Consider the following 18420-nt stretch of genomic DNA (forward strand, 5'->3'; position numbering starts at 1 on the left):
ATCATCCTATTCTGAGGCCCTGGATAGGAAGGCACTTTTATATATTCTGGAGTGTCTGTTCATAGGGTGGCAAGCAGAACTGCCCACTTTTTAAAAATTACTGTTTCTTTTTCCTTATTTATTCATGTATTAATTTATTAATTTTTTTCCAAGGACGTATCATTGATTTCATATAAGCTAAAGTCATATTAAAATACCACTTCTCTTTAGAAATGAGGTTGTAGATTTTTTTCATTTATTTTTCATTTGCATTTTTTCATCTGTGAATTTCTTGTTCATATCTTTTCTCTGTTTTTCTATTAGATCATTTGTCTTTTTCCTTTTCAATTTGTGGGTTAATATCTTTAATATAACTGTTAACTACTTACCTATCATGTGTTGAAGAGAATAACTCAAAATAAAAATCCATAGAAAACAACCTCGCAGAACAACGGTTCTGTTAACTTTTAAACAAAACATCTAAATTATGATACGTTGCTTATATAATTTGATATATTGCTTATATAATTTGAAAAATATGACCAGAATTTTTAAAAAATATTTTTATTAGGAAAACGTGATTTCTTTTTATATATTTGGTAACTAGCATATTTGTACGCTTTTTGGTTATCTAGAGTTAACATTTATATACATATTCTCTTAAGAATTTTCCAACTCTGAAAATTAGGTTTCACTGAACCCCTTTTGTCATCTGTTTAGGAAAGCATTGAAGACCAAAAACAAATGAAACAGACTCTGTTTGATGCTGAAACTGTAGCCCTTGATGCCAAGAGAGAATCAGCCTTTCTTAGAAGTGAAAATCTGGAGCTGAAGGAGAAAATGGTAAGTATTTTTTGTAATATTTATAGTAAAGTAGTTGTAATGATCAGTGCATTTTTGTGCATTTGCAATGTTTTTCTCAATAGCAAGAACTTGCAAGTACATACAAGCAAATGGAAAATGATATTCAGTTATATCAAAGCCAATTGGAGGCAAAAAAGAAAATGCAAGTTGATCTGGAGAAAGAATTACAATCTGCTTTTAATGAGATAACAAAACTCACCTCCCTTATAGATGGCAAAGTTCCAAAAGGTATTTTGTAATTTTAAACATCTTTTTTCAAATCTGACTTCTTCTAGAAATGTACCTAAACAATTTTTCAAGCATATTTCAATGATTAAAAATTCATTATACTCTGATTTTTTAAAAACTCAATATTATGCTTTAGTGTCTTTTGGTATTAATATTTATAAAGATTTCCATGGGTTTCAAATCATAAAGGATGATTTTTCAAATAAACTTTAGCTGATCCTGAAAAAGGTGATTCAAGGACTATTAAAAATTAAATTACCTGTTTGCCAACATTGGATCTTTATACAATTTACCAAAACTTTCTAGATTTGCTCTATAATTTGGAATTGGAAGGAAAGATTACTGATCTTCAGAAAGAACTAAATAAAGAAGTTGAAGAAAATGAAGCTTTGCGGAAAGAAGTCAATTTGCTTTCAGAATTGAAATCTTTACCTTCTGAAGTAGAAAGACTGAGGAAAGAGGTAAACACATTTATAAACACTTATCCCTTATTTTGAAATAAATACCTTTGCGATAATAGTGCCTTAAATATTTTGGTATAGTTTATTTTAAACTAGCAGGCAAAAGAGATGCTGTAAACATTTGACTAGTTAGCAATAGAAATGAATATAGTTCATCTTCTAATTTGTTCTTATGCTACTAGATTTAAAAAATGTATGTTTTTTCAAAGTGTATTTAACTGTATACTTAGTAATATAATCCATGTAGCAGCCATTCCTCAAATGTTGCATTTATTCAATATTACGGCCCACCCTTAGTCTTTACCATTTTTTTGATAGTAGTAGTATCGTTATTTTGAATAAAAGACAGTAATGAGGGAAAAGAGGTGGCACTGATAAAGTTTTAGAGGTTAATGCAGATCTTTCAGGCTGGTGAATGTTTCTGTAAATCCATGGCCTGCCAGTTTTTCTTTCTACTTGTCTAAAAGAAAAATGTTAAAAATGTGAGTACTTACTATACGGCAAACATCATGCTAAAGAACTTCAAAAACATTATTTCATTTACTCGTCTTATAAACTCTTCAAAAGTAGGTAGTCTTTTATCTCCAATAACCCATTATCAAGCTAATAGTTGAGCCACACAAATATGCCTCTTAAACTGTAGCTACTATGCTGTATTGCCCCTCTTTACTTTGTCCCTCCTTTATCTCTTTTTCTCATCTCCCTCTGCCCTTATCTTTCACAGTGATTAAACTGTTAATATACAAGATATGGTTTATTTAAATTATGTAATTATTTACATATTAAGTAATACTTATTATTTTTATTTTTTTCATGGACCATACCTGATACTTAAGATACTTCTTAAATAACAATTTTAAATGAATAAACATTACTTACATTGTTGATTGATTAAGTTTTTGGAAACCTGAGACACATTCAAAGCCTTTAGGGAAAAAAATGTCAAATTCTGAGAAATGCCTGCCACATGATAAAGTTAGAAAACACTTTAGAATGATGGGTAAGGAAATAAAGACAATCTGATTATGTGCCTTTACTGACTGTTCTCCATGCAGGCCTTACTTTCTAGAATACAAAGAGATTAGAAAATAAAACATCGAAGGTAGAGTTAAACAAGCTGAGTTAGAGAAAAGTGACAATAAGAGTACTACTGTATTGCCTTTCCTCAGTCAAATTTTTGCTCAATGTAAATAACTTCTCTTTTTGCAAAGAAAGCTTTTTTTTCCTAAAAATTGCTTCAGTGAATCATATGTTGCTAATATCCCTAAATTTTATTTCTTTTCCGTAGATACATGACAAATCTGAAGAGCTCCATATAATAACATCAGAAAAACATAAATTATTTTCTGAAGTAGTTTATAAGGAGAGTAGAGTTCAAGGTTTACTTGAAGAAATTGGGAAAACAAAAGATGACCTAGCAACTACCCAGTCAAATTATAAAAGCACTGATCAGGAATTCCAAAATTTCAAAAGCCTTCATATTGACTTTGAGCAAAAGTATAAGATGGTCCTTGAGGAGAATGCGAGAATGAATCAGGAAATAGTTAATCTCTCTAAAGAAGCACAAAAATTTGATTCAAGTTTGGATGCTTTGAAGACCGAGGTTGGTAAAAGATGCTATTTTGAGGCCGGGCGCGGTGGCTCAAGCCTGTAATCCCAGCACTTTGGGAGGCCGAGATGGGCGGATCACGAGGTCAGGAGATCGAGACCATCCTGGCTAACACGGTGAAACCCCGTCTCTACTAAGAAATACAAAAAATAGCCGGGCGAGGTGGCAGCGCCTGTAGTCCCAGCTACTCGGGAGGCTGAGGCCGGAGAATGGCGTGAACCCGGGAGGCGGAGCTTGCAGTGAGCTGAGATCCGGCCACTGCACTCCAGCCTGGGCTACAGAGCGAGACTCCGTCTCAAAAAAAAAAAAAAAAAAAAAAAAAGATGCTATTTTGAGAAATGCTCCTTAGTCTCCTGGGGTTTTGGTTTCTGTGTATATGTATGCCTCAGACTGCTCTGCTTTTACCGTGTGACATTAACTTTTTCTTTTTTAAAGCTTTCTTACAAGACCCAAGAACTTCAGAAGAAAACATGTGAGGTTCAAGAAAGACTAAATGAGATGGAAGAGCTGAAGGAACAATTAGAAAATAGAGATTCTACACTGCAAACTGTAGAAAGGGAGAAAACACTGATTACTGAGAAACTGCAGCAAACTTTAGAAGAAGTAAAAACTTTAACTCAAGAAAAAGATGACCTAAAACAACTCCAAAAGAGCTTGCAAATTGAGAGGGACCAACTCAAAAGTGATATTCACGATACTGTAAACATGGTAAGGTTTTGATTGATTAAACTTTGAAAAATTGGAGACTCTTAAAAGCATTGCAGAGGCCATCATTTATTATTTATGATTATGTAGTTATAAAATAATTTTGTTTCATATTCTAATGGAAATTGTTTTTATATTTCTCTAACAAAGAACATAGATACTCAAGAACAATTACGAAATGCTCTTGAATCTTTGAAACAACATCAAGAAACAATTAATACACTAAAATTGAAAATTTCTGAGGAAGTTTCCAGGAATTTGCATATGGAGGAAAATACAGGAGAAACTAAAGATGAATTTCAGCAAAAGGTAAAGGGTGTTTATTTTCAAAGTTTTCATATACTTGTATATATACACTTTAACCTCAAAAACTTAAACATAATATTCTCAATTTTATTTGTTATTCACAATGTTAATAACTAACAATTTGACAAACTTATCCAATTAGAAAAGGAAGGGGCCCAAAAAAGTGTTAGTCCAAATTTTGCATAGCTGATACTTATTTTATGTCAGATTTTCAATACTAAACTTGCTTAGAGTTTACAATTCAGTCCATTGCAGGGAGGATTGCCTTATAATGTTATACCAGGGTTTCATTCATTAATAGTATTCTTTTCTACTTTCCTAAAACACCTCTAAGGTATATTGGTAACAGTAATTTTTAAATAATATATCATTTTTATTATAGTTAATATTATTTTATCCAGAGTATTTACTGCTAGAATTTTAAAATATTCTTCACTAGGAGACTGGTGAAATAATCTTCTGTAAATCTATAGCTTGGAATAGTATATAGTAGTATATATTTTTTAAATTGGTAGTGAAATACACATAACATAAAATTTACCACCTTAACCATTTTAAGTATATACTTCACTAGTGTAAAGTTCATTCACATTGTGATACCACCAATTTCCAGAATTCTTTTCATCTTGCAAAAACCAAAACTATACCCACTGGGCAACAACTCCCCATTTTCCTTCCCCACAGACCCTAGCTACCACCATTTTACTTTTCTGTCTTTATGAATTTGACTACTCTGAGTACCTCATGTAAGTGGAATCATGCAGTATTTGTCTTTTTGTAACTGACCTATCTCATTTTGCATAATGTCTTCATCCATGTTGTACCATGTGTTAGAATTCCCTTCCTTTTTATGGGTAAATTTCCATTATATGTATATGCTACATTTTGCTTATCTGTGCATCCGTCATGGACACTTGGGTTGCTTCTACCCATTATTGGCTATTGTGAATAATGCTCCTATGAACATGGGTGAACAAATACCTCTTCAAAACCCTGCTTTCAATTATTTTGGATATGTATATATCCAGAAGTGGAATTGCTAGGTTATATGGTAATTCTATTTTTAATTTTTTGAGAAAGCACCATAGTGTTTTCCATAACAGCTGTACCATCTTACTTCCCACCAAAAGGACATAAATGTTCTGATTTATATGCACCTTTGCCAACACACTACTTTCTGGTTTTTTTTATAGTAGCCATCCTAATGGACGTGAGGCAGTATCTCATCGTGGTTTTGAGTTGCATTTTTCTGATGATTAGTGATGTCGAATGTCTTCGTGTGCTTTTTGGCCATTTGTTTATCTTCCTTGCAGAAATGTCTGTTTAAGTCTTTTGCCTGTTTTTGTGTTGGGTTGTTTGATTTTTGTTGTTGGGTTGTAGGAGTTCTTTATACTTCTGAATATTACCCCTTTATCAGTTATATGCAATATTGCAGAAATTTTCTCCCATTCCATAGGTTGTCTTTTTACTCTGTTGATTGTATCCTTTGATATATAGAAGTTTTTAATTTCAATGTAATCAAGTTTATTTATTTTTACTCTTGTTGCCTGTGTTTTGGTGTCATATCCAAGAAATCATTGTCAAGACCTTTCTCATGAATCTATTCCCCTATGTTTTTTTGTAAGAGTTTTGTGATTTTCGCTCTTATGTTTAGGCCTGTAATCCATTTTGCATTTATTTGTATATATAGTGTAAGGTCAGGGCACAACTTCATTCTTTTGTGTGTGGCTATTGTTTTCCCAACACCATTTTTTGAAAAGATCATCCTGTCCCCATTGAGTAGTCTTGGCATCCTTATTGAAGATAGTGGACCATATACACAAGTGTTAATTTCTGGGCTTTCTGTTCTGTTCCAGTGGTTTATATGTCCGTCTTTATGATAGCACCACACTGTTTTGATTATTGTAGCTTTATAAGTTTTGAAATCAGGAAGTATAAGACCTTCAACTTCATTCTTCTTTTTCAAGATTCTTTTCTCTATTTGGGATCCTTTAAGATTCTATATGAATCTTAGGATAGATTTTTCTAATTCTGCAAAAGACGCCATTGGGATTTTGATAGGGATTACATTAAATCTGTAGATTGTTCGGTAGTATTGATGTATTAAAAATATCGTCTTCTAACCCATGAATGTGGGATGTCTTTCCGTTTGTGTCTTCTTTAATTTCTTCTCAGCAACATTTACAGTTTTCAGCAGGTAAGTCTTTCACCTCCTTGGTTAAGTTTATTCTTAGTATTTTATTCTTTTTTGATGCTATTATACATAAAATTGTCTTAATTTCTTCTTTGGATTGTTCATTGTTAGTGTACAGAAATGCAACTGATGTTTGTACAGTCATGCATTTTTAACAGAATACATTATTAAATAAAAGCAAATACATATTTCAAAGTAATTCAGTAAGATCCAATTGATATAAAAAAATCTCTGTACATTTATATATTACTTCTATAAAATGAACTGCATTTTCCCCCATTTACTCCGGGGCAAAATAGTGCCTTGGAAAAAGGAACTTTTTTTTAATTTCCATCTCCTAATGCTTTAGTTCTTCTCTCTCACTTGTTCTGTATCTTATGTTCTCAGCATATTTATAATTTGGAATAACCATAGGCTTATTAGCCAAAGGCATTTGACCTCAATTTGAAATTTACCCCCAGCACCAATGGCTCATGCCTGTAACCCTAGCACTTTCAGAGGCCAAAGTGGGCAGATTGCTTGATTCCAGGAGTTCAAGACCAGCCTAGGCAATATAGTGAAACCTCGTCTCTACAAAAAAAATACAAAAATTAGCCAGGCATGGTAGCAACGCTCCTGTAGTCTCAGCCACTCAGGAGGCTGAGGTAGGAGAATTACCTGAACCCAGGAAGGTTGAGGCTGCAGTGAGCCCAGATCACTCCACAGCACTCCAGCCTGGGCAACAGAGTGAGACCCTGTCTAAAAAAGAAAGAAAGAAAGAAATAATAACTTCTACTTTTATGATGGGAAGATTTTTTTAATAGACTTTTGACAATATATGGCAATTAATAACTGTTTTTAAAAAAATCTAAAATGCAATTATAGAGAAAATAGAAGATGAAGGGAAGAGTAGAGTTATACTCACTGGGAACAGCTAAGATCCTATGTTTCCAAGTTTATGCTGGAATCATTTATCCATATTGATAAAAGGATATAACTGGGGCTTTTCTGAGGCCATTCTGTTCATCAGGGATCCTAAAGTCTGGGACAGAAGGCTGAGATCAGTTTGGTCTTGTATCGTGCTCATGCTGGAATCTGGCCTGGGAATAAAAGAGTGGAAATGGGGAATTTCAGGTGCTCCGCTGTTCATCTGGGCACCAGAGAGCTGCACTAGCAGGTCTATCATGAATCTCCTTGGAATGCTCATTTTCAATCCTACTTGATGTGTCTGTGTCTGGAAATGCAGTATCTTCAATGTATTTCAACAAAAATATTTTATGATTAGTAAACTTACATAAAGGACTTTTTTTTTCCTTTTTCTCATGTTCTAACAATTTTTTATTTAATAATTAGATCTATTAGATTTTATTAATTACTGTGATAGTCGAAGTACCTTCTAGGCTGAGTTCAGATTTGAAATAAACCTTGACTATCATTACAGAACATTTTGTCTCAATCTGCTTTGTATTTGAAAGATATGAGATTCTGAATTATAATATCTAACAGACTAGTTCCAAAAGACTATGTGTTCCCCACCTTAATTTCTCTTGTAGTTAGCTCTGTGTTCACCATTATCAGAAGCTCATGCACATTACCAACAATAAGGGGGTTGCTAAATAAAGTATGGTTTATGTCTACTCTAGAGAATTCAGCAGCTACTAAAAATTATTTGTAGGTTACATAACAGCATGTGAAAATACGTATGATCTAAGTGGAAAAGATAAAAACTAAAAAGAATCACATATATAAATTAATTATAATAGCTATGTTTAAAAAAAAAAAAAAACTTAATGGCAAAAACTCCAGAAGTAAATTTACCAGAATTCTAATAGTTTGTTATGTGAAGTTGGTGACAATGGATAATTTTTATCCTTTATTTTTCTCTTGTTTTCTAATGTGATTATAAATTATTATAAAAACTTTTAAATACCTGTGTAGGCAATATGGAGCTGACTGTTTGCTGAACTAGAGTAATGTTATATAATAATACCCTAAATTTATACCAGCAATGGTAATTTCAGTCTCTGTCTCCCTTTACCAATGAGTTCATGCATTAGGTTACCTTTGGTCATGACTTATTTATAGATAAATGAATTTATATAATGTATTTTTCTTAAGCAGTATATAAAATATACATACATTAAGAAAAGATGAATTTCGCCCTGATGAAATAGGTCTCTATCAAAATTATTTAGCCCTCTACATATAATAAAACTCCAGCCTTTTGTAAGTAGGACTGCCTCTGAAAATAAAGATTTGCAGGGAGTGGGAGACGGAATGATTCCCAGCTTTTACGAGGAAATATAGATAAAGCGATAGAGTTCAAGATTGTTTACTCCTTTAGTAGTAAATAAACAAACTGCTACTCGAATGAAACTTGGAAAATATTTATGGAAGATATGTACAAACTAAAGTCAGATATCCTTTGTGTATTAATGTCATTATTTTGAAGTAAGTAAACATGCAGAATCATGTTAACCTATCATACATGAAGATAATTATTAATATTTATAGTTGTCCATATTGTTCTGATTAGTGAACAGACATAAGAGCGCAAACTTGGAGCCAGACCACTTGGATTCAAAACCTGGCTAAGCCTCTGAGTGACCTTGGCAAGTGACTTTACCTCTCTCGAGTTCAGTTTCCTCATCTGTCAAATGAGGATTGCAGTAATACCTGCCTCATAGAGTTACAGTCAAGATTAAATGTGTTAAGATATGAGAAAAGTACCTGGCACATAAGAGATGTGTTGGCTATTTTTATTATTTTTAAAGTTGTTGTTAACTACTTAAGAGATTCTTCTGTAATGTGTTTATGTTTTAGATGGTTGACATAGATAAAAAACAGGATTTGGAAGCTAAAAATACCCAAACACTAACTGCAGATGTTAAGGATGATGAGATAATCGAGCAACAGAGGAAGATATTTTCTTTAATACAGGAGAAGAATGAACTCCAACAAGTGTTAGAGAGTGTTATAGCAGAAAAGGAACAATTGAAGACTGACCTAAAGGAAAATATTGAAATGGTAGGATTTAGCACTGTATACTTGGCAATACCTTTTTGTCTTCTTTGTTTCAGATTTTTATCAACTTTATTGAGGTATAATTTATATGCAATAAAATTATATACAATAAATGTATCTGATGGAAGTGTATGGTCTGACGACTTTTAACAAATGTCTCTACCCATTTTCTCTTCACCCCAGTCAAGATAGAAGACGTTCCGTCACCCCCAGAAAGTTTCCTCACACCCCTGTCACAGGCGCTCATCACCTCCTCCCCGCCAGATTATCAGTCATGATATGTTCACCTTAAATCATCTGTCTCTTCTAAAGCTTTATACAAATAGAATCATACAGTGTGTCATCTGTTATGTTTGACTTTCTACACTCCCTTTTACTGCCAAGGAATAGTTCATTGCATTATATACACCGTAATTTTTTTATTCTTTTTCCTATTGATGGAAATTTGGGTTATGTTCAGTATTTGGCTATTTTGAATAAAACTGCTATAAACATTCTTGTACAACTCTTTTTATTTACGTATCTTTATTTATATAAGGTAAATATCTAAGTGGAATTGCTGTGTCATAGGGAAGAATATGTTTAACCTGATGAGAATTTGCTAGACTGATTTCTAAAGTAATTATATCATTTTACATTCCCATTAGCAAATTAAGAGAATTCTGGTGGCTCAAACATCCTTCTTCATCAACACTTCATATTTATTGGTGCTTTTAATTTTAGCAGTTCTAATGGGTGTGTAGATTGTTATTTTAATTTGCCTTTCCCTGATGACTAAAGATGTTGAACATTTTTTCTTGTGTTTATAGACTATTGTATATCTTTTATTTTTTGCTGTCATAATTTTTAAATTTTATTTTTAATTGTTTGTTGTTGATGCCTGCCAATATTTTCACACTTTAGTTTTTCTGTGTTTAGGGGTGATATAATGTGTATCGGTTGAAATAAATACTTGGAGAAGTTCACTGTGGATCATAGTAGAATGTGACCATTTGTATTGTTTTAATTTTGTAAGTTTTGGGGATGTCTGCTTTGTCAAAAGAGCAGAATGTAAATAAACATGCTAACAAACAATGGTATTTTCTTCTCAGTCTCTGGCTTGTTATGTTTTTGTGGTCTTGATACCTGAGAATATCACTGTGTGAGCCTAATAACTAGGATCAGCCCAAGTCATGCTAGCAGAGGGTGGCTACCATTTTGAGCTAGCTGGCAGTTATCAGTGCTAAAACTGAAGCCATCCCAGTATTTGAAAAAACCATAGCTATAGTCTTATTATTACTTAGTGATAGCTCAGAAAAAGTCTCTTTTGGCTTAAAGGCAGAAATGAGCTAAGCTCTCATGATAAAATGTTAAATCCAATTCTAATTCTCATGGTAGGAATGTAAATTGAGCAGTAAAGAAACAGTATAAAAAGCAGATTCTTGGCATCTTGTACTATTAAATTAAGGACTTCTCTTTTTTGAAATTTGTCTTTTCCTATATAGTTTTCCCTGATTTCTTCATTTGCAGACCAAGGGAAATGCTGATATTTTACCTGATTTCATAAATGTTAGCTAATATTTAACTTTAATCTCAACTTGTTTTTCTTTCTAGACCATTGAAAACCAGGAAGAATTAAGAATTCTTGGAGATGAACTTAAAAAGCAGCAAGAGATAGTTGCACAAGAAAAGAACCATACCATAAAGAAAGAAGAAGAGCTTTCTAGGACCTGTGACAGACTGGCAGAAGTTGAAGAAAAACTAAAGGAAAAGGTGAATTTTTAAAATTATTTCCCTGGCCATTTTTCCTAACTAAACTTTTTTTTGCTAATTTTTATTTCTGTAGACCTAAATCCAGAAATAGCACATACCTCCCAAATGAACATATTTCAATGCTAGCATTTTGGACAGTTTCAACTTACACTGAGATCTAAACTAACATACCTTGTGAGGATAATATTATTCTAGAGTCTTTAGGTGAGAGAGGGCTTTGTATCATTTAAACAAATCATATGATGTATTCATTCATCAAATATTTACTGAGCACTGTCATAGGCCAGGCACTGTTCTAGGCATTTGAGATATATTAGTCAACAAAACAAAGATTCTTTCCTTGCAGAGATCATTAGCCATTCTCTGAAATGTAAGATTTATCACTGTTACCATCTCTTAGATGTTTGCAGTGTCCCAAATCATTTCTTATATAGAAGTTAGGTGTTATTGGGATATTTGTGTAAGAGCTAAGACCCCTGTAACAGCTGTAGTTCCCAAGAGATTCTAAAATGCACCCATAGAAATCTTTCTATACAAGCTAAGGGCAGTGCCACTTGCATAATAGATAATATACTGTGGTTCTATTATTATTCTGTGGAATATTTTTTTCCTTTTTCTTTCCTTTTTTTTTTGAAACAGGGTCTCACTCTGTCAGCCAGGCTGGAGTGCAGTGGCATGATCACAGCTCACTGTAGCCTCAACCCCCCTGGGTTCAGGCAGTCCTCCCACTTCAGCCTCCCAAGTAGCTGGGACTAAATTAGCTGTACCACAACACCCAGCTAATTTTTGTATTTTTGGTAGAAACGAGGTCTCACTATGTTGCCCAGGCTGGTCTCGAACTCCTGGGCTCAAGCAGTCCTCCTGCCTCAGCCTCCCAAAGTGCTAGGATTACAGGTGTGAACCATCATGACCAGCCTGGTTTTTTTCCTTAATGTGTGTTTTCTTTTAATTCTGATCCCTTTCACTATCTCACCTAACTAAATTTAGTAAGACCTTATGTCTATGTCATACTCCTATAAAAAAGGTAAAATCAGCCTATGAAGGTTAATGTCTCAGTATTTTGGGGAGCCACCCATAAGCAGCTCAATGGAAGTGAAAATAAATTCTCCAAAAGTTTTTAAGAGGAGGAGGAATTACAGTTATTTGGTAGCTGTATTTGTATATTTAATTAGTGTCTTTGCTTTTTTACTTTATCTCATCTTCCCCTTATCTCTTTAATCAGTTTATTTTATCTGCTTAATCAGCCTGTATCAATTTCCTAGGGCTGCCATAGCAAATTGCTGTAAACTTGATAGCTTACAATAGAGACATATTCTATCACAGTTCTGAGTCCTAGAAGTCCAAATTTGAAGTGTCAGCAATACTATATTCCCTCTGAAGGCTCTGAGGAAGAATCATTCCTTGCTTCTTCCTAGCTTCCAGTGTCTCCCAGCTACCCTTCGCATTCCTTGGCTTGTAACTGTTTCACATGACCTCCTTCTCTGTGCCTCTCTATGTGCTTTTATGTCTCTTATAAATACACTCTTTGGAATCAAGACCTACACCAGTAGGATCATATCTCAATCCTAATCCAATTGCATTTGCAAAGACTCTGTTTCCAAATAAGTTCACATTCTGAGGTTCCTAGGAGACATGAATTTTGGGTGGGACAATATTCAATCCACTACAGACATTTATGCCTGTGAGTTTTGTTTACTTTTAATGCTACTTGTCTATTTATACGGTGATAGGAGGCAGGGCTGTTAATGATTTTATGTAAGAATTTTGAGAATATAGATAAAATGGTAATTATAAAAATTGTGCATTTTAAGAGCCAGCAACTCCAAGAAAAACAGCAACAACTTCTTAATGTACAAGAAGAGATGAGTGAGATGCAGAAAAAGATTAATGAAATGGAGAATTTAAAGAATGAATTAAAGAACAAAGAATTGACATTGGAACATAGGGAAACAGAGAGACTTGGGTTGGCTCAGAAACTTAATGAAAATTATGAGGAAATGAAATCTATAACCAAAGAAAGAAAAGTTCTAAAGGAATTACAGGAGTCATTTGAAACAGAGAGAGACCAACTTAGAGGATATATAAGAGAAATTGAAGCTACAGTAAGTTATACCCTTTTCCTTCATCTATTAAGTGTTTCTTTTAAAATCTGAGCCACTTGGAAAGAGGAGAGCAATGTTGGAATAATGTTACAATATTCTTTAAATTTCACTTGGCAAGGGCCTACAAACAAAAGAGGAACTAAAAATTGCTCACATTCACCTAAAAGAACACCAAGAAACTATTGATGAACTAAGAAGAAGTGTATCTGAGAAGACAGCTCAAATAATAAATATTCAGGACTTAGAAAAATCCTATACCAAATTACAAGAAGAGGTATGTCTTTTATTCCTTTCATCCTTTGTCACTTCTTCCTTCCTTTCTGCTTTGAGGGAAAAATAAGCAGTAAGAAGTGGCTAGGATGTGGCTTGTTAATTGCCTGGGTATTTGCTGAGTGTCTAATGTGGCAGGCATACTCCTGGGTTACAGAAATACAATGAGAACAAGGTGGACAAAACCCCTAAAATCCCTCCGATCCATTTGTAGTGAAAGAAGGCTGATAAATAAGCACTCAAATGAACAAGAAAACATCAAATAGTGGTAAATGCTATGGAGAACGTGAAACATTGGGATAACAGGGCCAGCCTATATTAAATCTACTCCATGCCAGACATTGAGATTGTGGATATAAATAAGACATTGTTCTTTCACCCCATTATAAGCTAGAAAAAAAAATCCCTTAATTCCAATATGGTAAATGCAGAAATATGCAAAATTACATGGTACCACTAATTTATCATGGAAAGAGAAATCAATCTATACACATAGAAAAATTAAGACATAGCATTGGAGCCCATCTGAAAATGGAAACCATACACTTATTGGGATATAGTTTGCTCAACTATGGTTTTTCTCTTATAGCATTTGGAAACTAGTGGAGAAATAAGAAGTATGCAACAGACTGCTAGTAAAGTATAAGGATTGGTTCACTTTGGGTCTGAGCTAGAAAGAAGGAAAATTATGACAGAATATGACTACCAGAAAAGTCATGAATAGCTTTAGCAGGAATTCAGGGAAAATGAGTAATGAGGAGTTTGTGATCCAAGGTAGGCCTTAGGGTTCAAAATGACTTTCCTTGCCATGAAAAGTATCCTGATCTTTTCCCTTTAAACATTTATAATAGCCAGCCGGATGCGGTGGCTCACACCTGTAATCCCAGCACTTTGGAAGGCCAAGGCAGGCAGATCACCTGAAGTCAGGAGTTTGAGACCAGCCTGGCCAACACGGTGAAACCCCATCTCTACTAAAAATGCAAAAATTAGCCAGGCATAGTAGCACACACCTGTAATCCCAGCTACTCAGGAGACGGAGACAGGAGAATTTCTTGAACCCAGGAGGCGGAGGTTGCAGTGAGCTGAGATCGCGCCACTGCACTCCCACCTGGGCAACAGAGTGAGATGCCATCTCAAAAAAAAAATATATATATATATCTATATATATATATATATATATGATAATAATCTGCAGATAGTAACCTTGGTATTTTATGAATGTCCTAAGATCCCAGTGCTTAATGAGGAACGGGAGTTACTTCCTAATGTGAAAGAAGTCAGTGAGACTCAGGAAACAGTGAATGAACTGGAGTTATTAAAAGAACAGTCCACAATCAAGGACTCAACAACACTGGCAAGCATAGAAATGGAAAGGCTCAAGTTGAATGAAAAATTTCAAGAAAGTCAGGAAGAGATAAAATCTCTAACCAAGGAAAGAGACAACCTTAAAATGATAAAAGAAGCCCTTGAAGTTAAACATGACCAGCTGAAAGAACACATTAGAGAAACTTTGGCTAAAGTAAGTTTCGTATTTTCCTCTCATTTTAATAAGTGTCTTATAAGAATCAAGGCTTGTTTTGTGTTATAGTTATAATGTTTGTTTTATAATTGTGTTACCAGTTTTTTAATTTCTCTTAATCATGAAATGACTAGAACAGAACAATTAAAAATTGCTTATAAATACCAAGAACCTATTGAAACAGAGCTGTTTCAGAGAAAAGAACTGTTTTCTTAAATATTAAAAAAAATTAGAAAAAATAATTCTAAATTACAAGAAAGGGTGAAACCAAATATGAGATTGTTTTATTTTCTTCTTTAAACCTGTTCCTTTAATGTTTCATAAGGCACTACTGTCTTTTCTCATTGTTTTAGTCAGAAATCTGGGAGCTATCCCTATTAATATCTCCTCCTCTCTGCTTATTTTATAATCCAGTTTCCAAATCTTGTTGATTTTAGTGTGTGTTTTAAAAATCATCCTGCTTTTCTCTCCACACTGCCACCACCCTAATCCAACTCAACATCATTTCTTTCCCTGAGTATCTGCAGTAGCCTCCTAACTTGTCTTTCCATACTCATTCTTACATTTCTCTAATCCAGTTTCTACACAGGGCCTAAATGATCCTTTCTTACATTATTTTAATACCTTATTGCTACTTTTTAAATAAAGACCAGGATTCTCTATGTGGCCTATGAGGTCCAAGGTGCAGATCTTACCGGTCTTATTTCAATTTACTCTTCTTCCTATTCTTTGTTCTCCAACCACACTCATGTATTGCTCTTCCTCAGCTCATGGCTTTCAGATTCTCAAGTCTCTCTACCTGCAGTACTTCCATACTCCTTTTAGCCTAACTAATGCTCTCATCCTTCAGATCTCAGTTAAAGCTTTCTCTCCTCTAGGAAGCCCTTTCTAATCATTCACAATAGATTATATATGACACTTGGGCCCTAGGAGAAGTCAACATCTCTGTTTGGTAAGATTCGACATGATATCTATCTTTGTCCTTAAAATATAAGTGTCAAAAAGAGAGAGATCCTGTAAGTCTCATCATTTTATCTCCAGCCTCAAATAAGGTGCTGACAACACAGTGAGACCTCAATTTTTAAAAGGCGTTAAATGCCTGAGTAATGGAAGAGTGGGAGAATGGAGAGATTGCTCTGTAAATGAGGCATTGAATCCTGCCTTAATTGTTTTAGAAAGCATCCTGATTTATTTTCCCCTAAAACACAATATCTCTGGATATCAACTATACTGTTTTATGATTCTCTTAAGATCCAAGAGTCTCAAAGCAAACAAGAACAGTCCTTAAATATGAAAGAAAAAGACAATGAGACTACTAAAATTCTGAGTGAGATGGAGCAATTCAAACCCAAAGATTCAGCACTACTAAGGATAGAAATAGAAATGCTCAGATTGTCCAAAAGACTTCAAGAAAGTCATGATGAAATGAAATCTGTAGCTAAGGAGAAAGATGACCTACAGAGGCTGCAAGAAGTTCTTCAGTCTGAAAGTGACCAGCTCAAAGAAAATATAAAAGAAATTGCAGCTAAAGTAGGTTTCATCTTTTCACCATGTTTTTAAAAAATATTTTGTAACCAAATATTTTTATAAACCCTAAATATTTGGAAAAGGGAGTTAATTACAGCATCATAGTTATAATGTTTCTGTAAATTTATTGGAATTTCCTCTAATAATAAAGCACCTGGAAACTGAAGAGGAACTTAAAGTTGTTCATTGTTGCCTGAAAGAACAAAAGGAAACTATTGATGAGTTAAGAGTGAATATTTCAGAGAAGGAAACTGAAATATCAACCATTCAAAAAGAATTAGAAGCAATCAATGATAAATTACAGAACAAGGTAAATTGGGGATGAAGAAACAGTGGGAGGAAAATGGGTGGGGATGGAGTAGCTAACTGGATTATGAAGACTGCTGTTTAGCATACTTAATTGTTTTGGAAGACAACCTTTTCCCCCTGTGTGTGTGTTTACATTTTTTTTACTATTATTTTATAATTATGTTTAAGATCCAGGAGATTTATAAGAAAGAGGAACAACTTAATATAAAACGAATTAGTGAGACTCAGGAAAAAGTGAATGAACTGAAACAATTCAAGGAATATCTCAAAGCCAAGGATTCAACACTACAAAGTATAGAAAGTAAGATGCTCGAGTTGACTAGCAGACTTCAAGAAAGTCAAGAAGAAATACAAATTATGATTAAGGAAAAAGAGGAAATGAAAAGAGTACAGGAGGCCCTTCAGATAGAGAGAGACCAACTGCAAGAAAACACTAAAGAAATTATAGCTAAAGTAAGTTTCCATCTTACTTTTTTTGGACACAGAAATAGTGTTAACGTGATAATGATGGTGTTCTTGTGATGTTTTATTGATTTTTCTCTAATCATAAAGGGACTGGAAATAAAAGAGGAATCAAAAACTGCTTATATTCAACTTAGTACCAATAAACTGTTAGTAGACAGAATATTTCAGAGAAGACAGCTCAAGTAGCAAATATTCATGGGGATTTAGGAAATTCTGATGGTGAATTATAGGAAGAAGTGGGACTTGTTTTGTTAAATTGGAAAATGACATCTAATTATTGTTACTCATATCCCTCATGAAAGAAAGCAGTATATACTTTAGATTACAATGTAAAAATGATTGCCTTATTTTAGGGACAATTCTTCCTTTTCCTAAAAAAATTCTGCCTATGTTGTAACTTACTTTATAATTTTCTCAGATGCAAGAATCTCAAGAAAAAGAATATCAGTTTCTTAAGATGACAGCTGTCAATGAGACTCAGGAAAAAATGTGTGAAATAGAACACTTGAAGGAGCAATTTGAGACCCAGAAGTTAAACCTGGAAAACACAGAAACGGAGAATATAAGGTTGACTCAGATACTACATGAAAACCTTGAAGAAATGAGATCTGTAACAAAAGAAAGAGATGACCTTAGGAATGTGGAGGAGACGCTCAAAGTAGAGAGAGACCAGCTCAAGGAAAACCTTAGAGAAACTATAACTAGAGTGAGTTACCATCTCTCTATACCTCTAGTAACTATGGCATTGTGTCCTAAGAGAAAAATCTGCCATAGGGTTGGTGGGAGTACAAAATTGGTCCAATATTGAGGAAAGTTGGTGGTGGTATATTTGGTAATACCTTCCAATTTTTTCAAAAGGTTTATTCATTGATCCACAAGTCAAATTGTAACTATCCTCCACACATTTGCACAACCGTATAAAGATATTTGTAGGATATTCTTTGCAACAAGTTGTATTAATGAAATAACACAAACAAAAACAGGGAAAATTCTAACCATCCATTGATAGGGGACTGGTTAAATAAGTATAGCATATTCACATCATGGAATACTATGCCACAAATAAAAAATATGGTAGAGTTGTAGTGCTGATTTGAAGTGTGAAATGTCCTGTTAGGGAACAGGGT

At 33.8% G+C, this 18420-nt stretch overlaps 1 protein-coding gene across 10 annotated transcripts in view; it reads left to right on the top strand.

Annotated features, from left to right (window-relative positions):
* The window catches only part of LOC105486326 (centromere protein E), a 94015-nt gene that overhangs the window by 38222 nt on the left and 37373 nt on the right, over positions 1-18420 (top strand). For 7 of the 10 annotated variants that reach the window (XM_011749151.3, XM_011749152.3, XM_011749154.3 and 4 more), the window contains 15 exons: positions 700-822; positions 906-1071; positions 1378-1532; positions 2821-3135; positions 3577-3849; positions 3997-4155; positions 9149-9352; positions 10943-11101; positions 12913-13203; positions 13322-13477; positions 14702-14992; positions 16244-16522; positions 16671-16829; positions 16997-17281; positions 17712-17999. In XM_011749151.3, the coding sequence (XP_011747453.2) occupies positions 700-822; positions 906-1071; positions 1378-1532; positions 2821-3135; positions 3577-3849; positions 3997-4155; positions 9149-9352; positions 10943-11101; positions 12913-13203; positions 13322-13477; positions 14702-14992; positions 16244-16522; positions 16671-16829; positions 16997-17281; positions 17712-17999 (3303 nt within the window). The remainder of the gene's footprint in view (positions 1-699; positions 823-905; positions 1072-1377; positions 1533-2820; positions 3136-3576; positions 3850-3996; positions 4156-9148; positions 9353-10942; positions 11102-12912; positions 13204-13321; positions 13478-14701; positions 14993-16243; positions 16523-16670; positions 16830-16996; positions 17282-17711; positions 18000-18420) is intronic. The other 3 variants (XM_011749155.3, XM_011749159.3, XM_011749161.3) reach the window with 3 other exon arrangements.

The sequence above is a fragment of the Macaca nemestrina genome, chromosome 3, assembly GCF_043159975.1.
Source record: "Macaca nemestrina isolate mMacNem1 chromosome 3, mMacNem.hap1, whole genome shotgun sequence".
Lineage (NCBI taxonomy): Eukaryota > Metazoa > Chordata > Mammalia > Primates > Cercopithecidae > Macaca > Macaca nemestrina.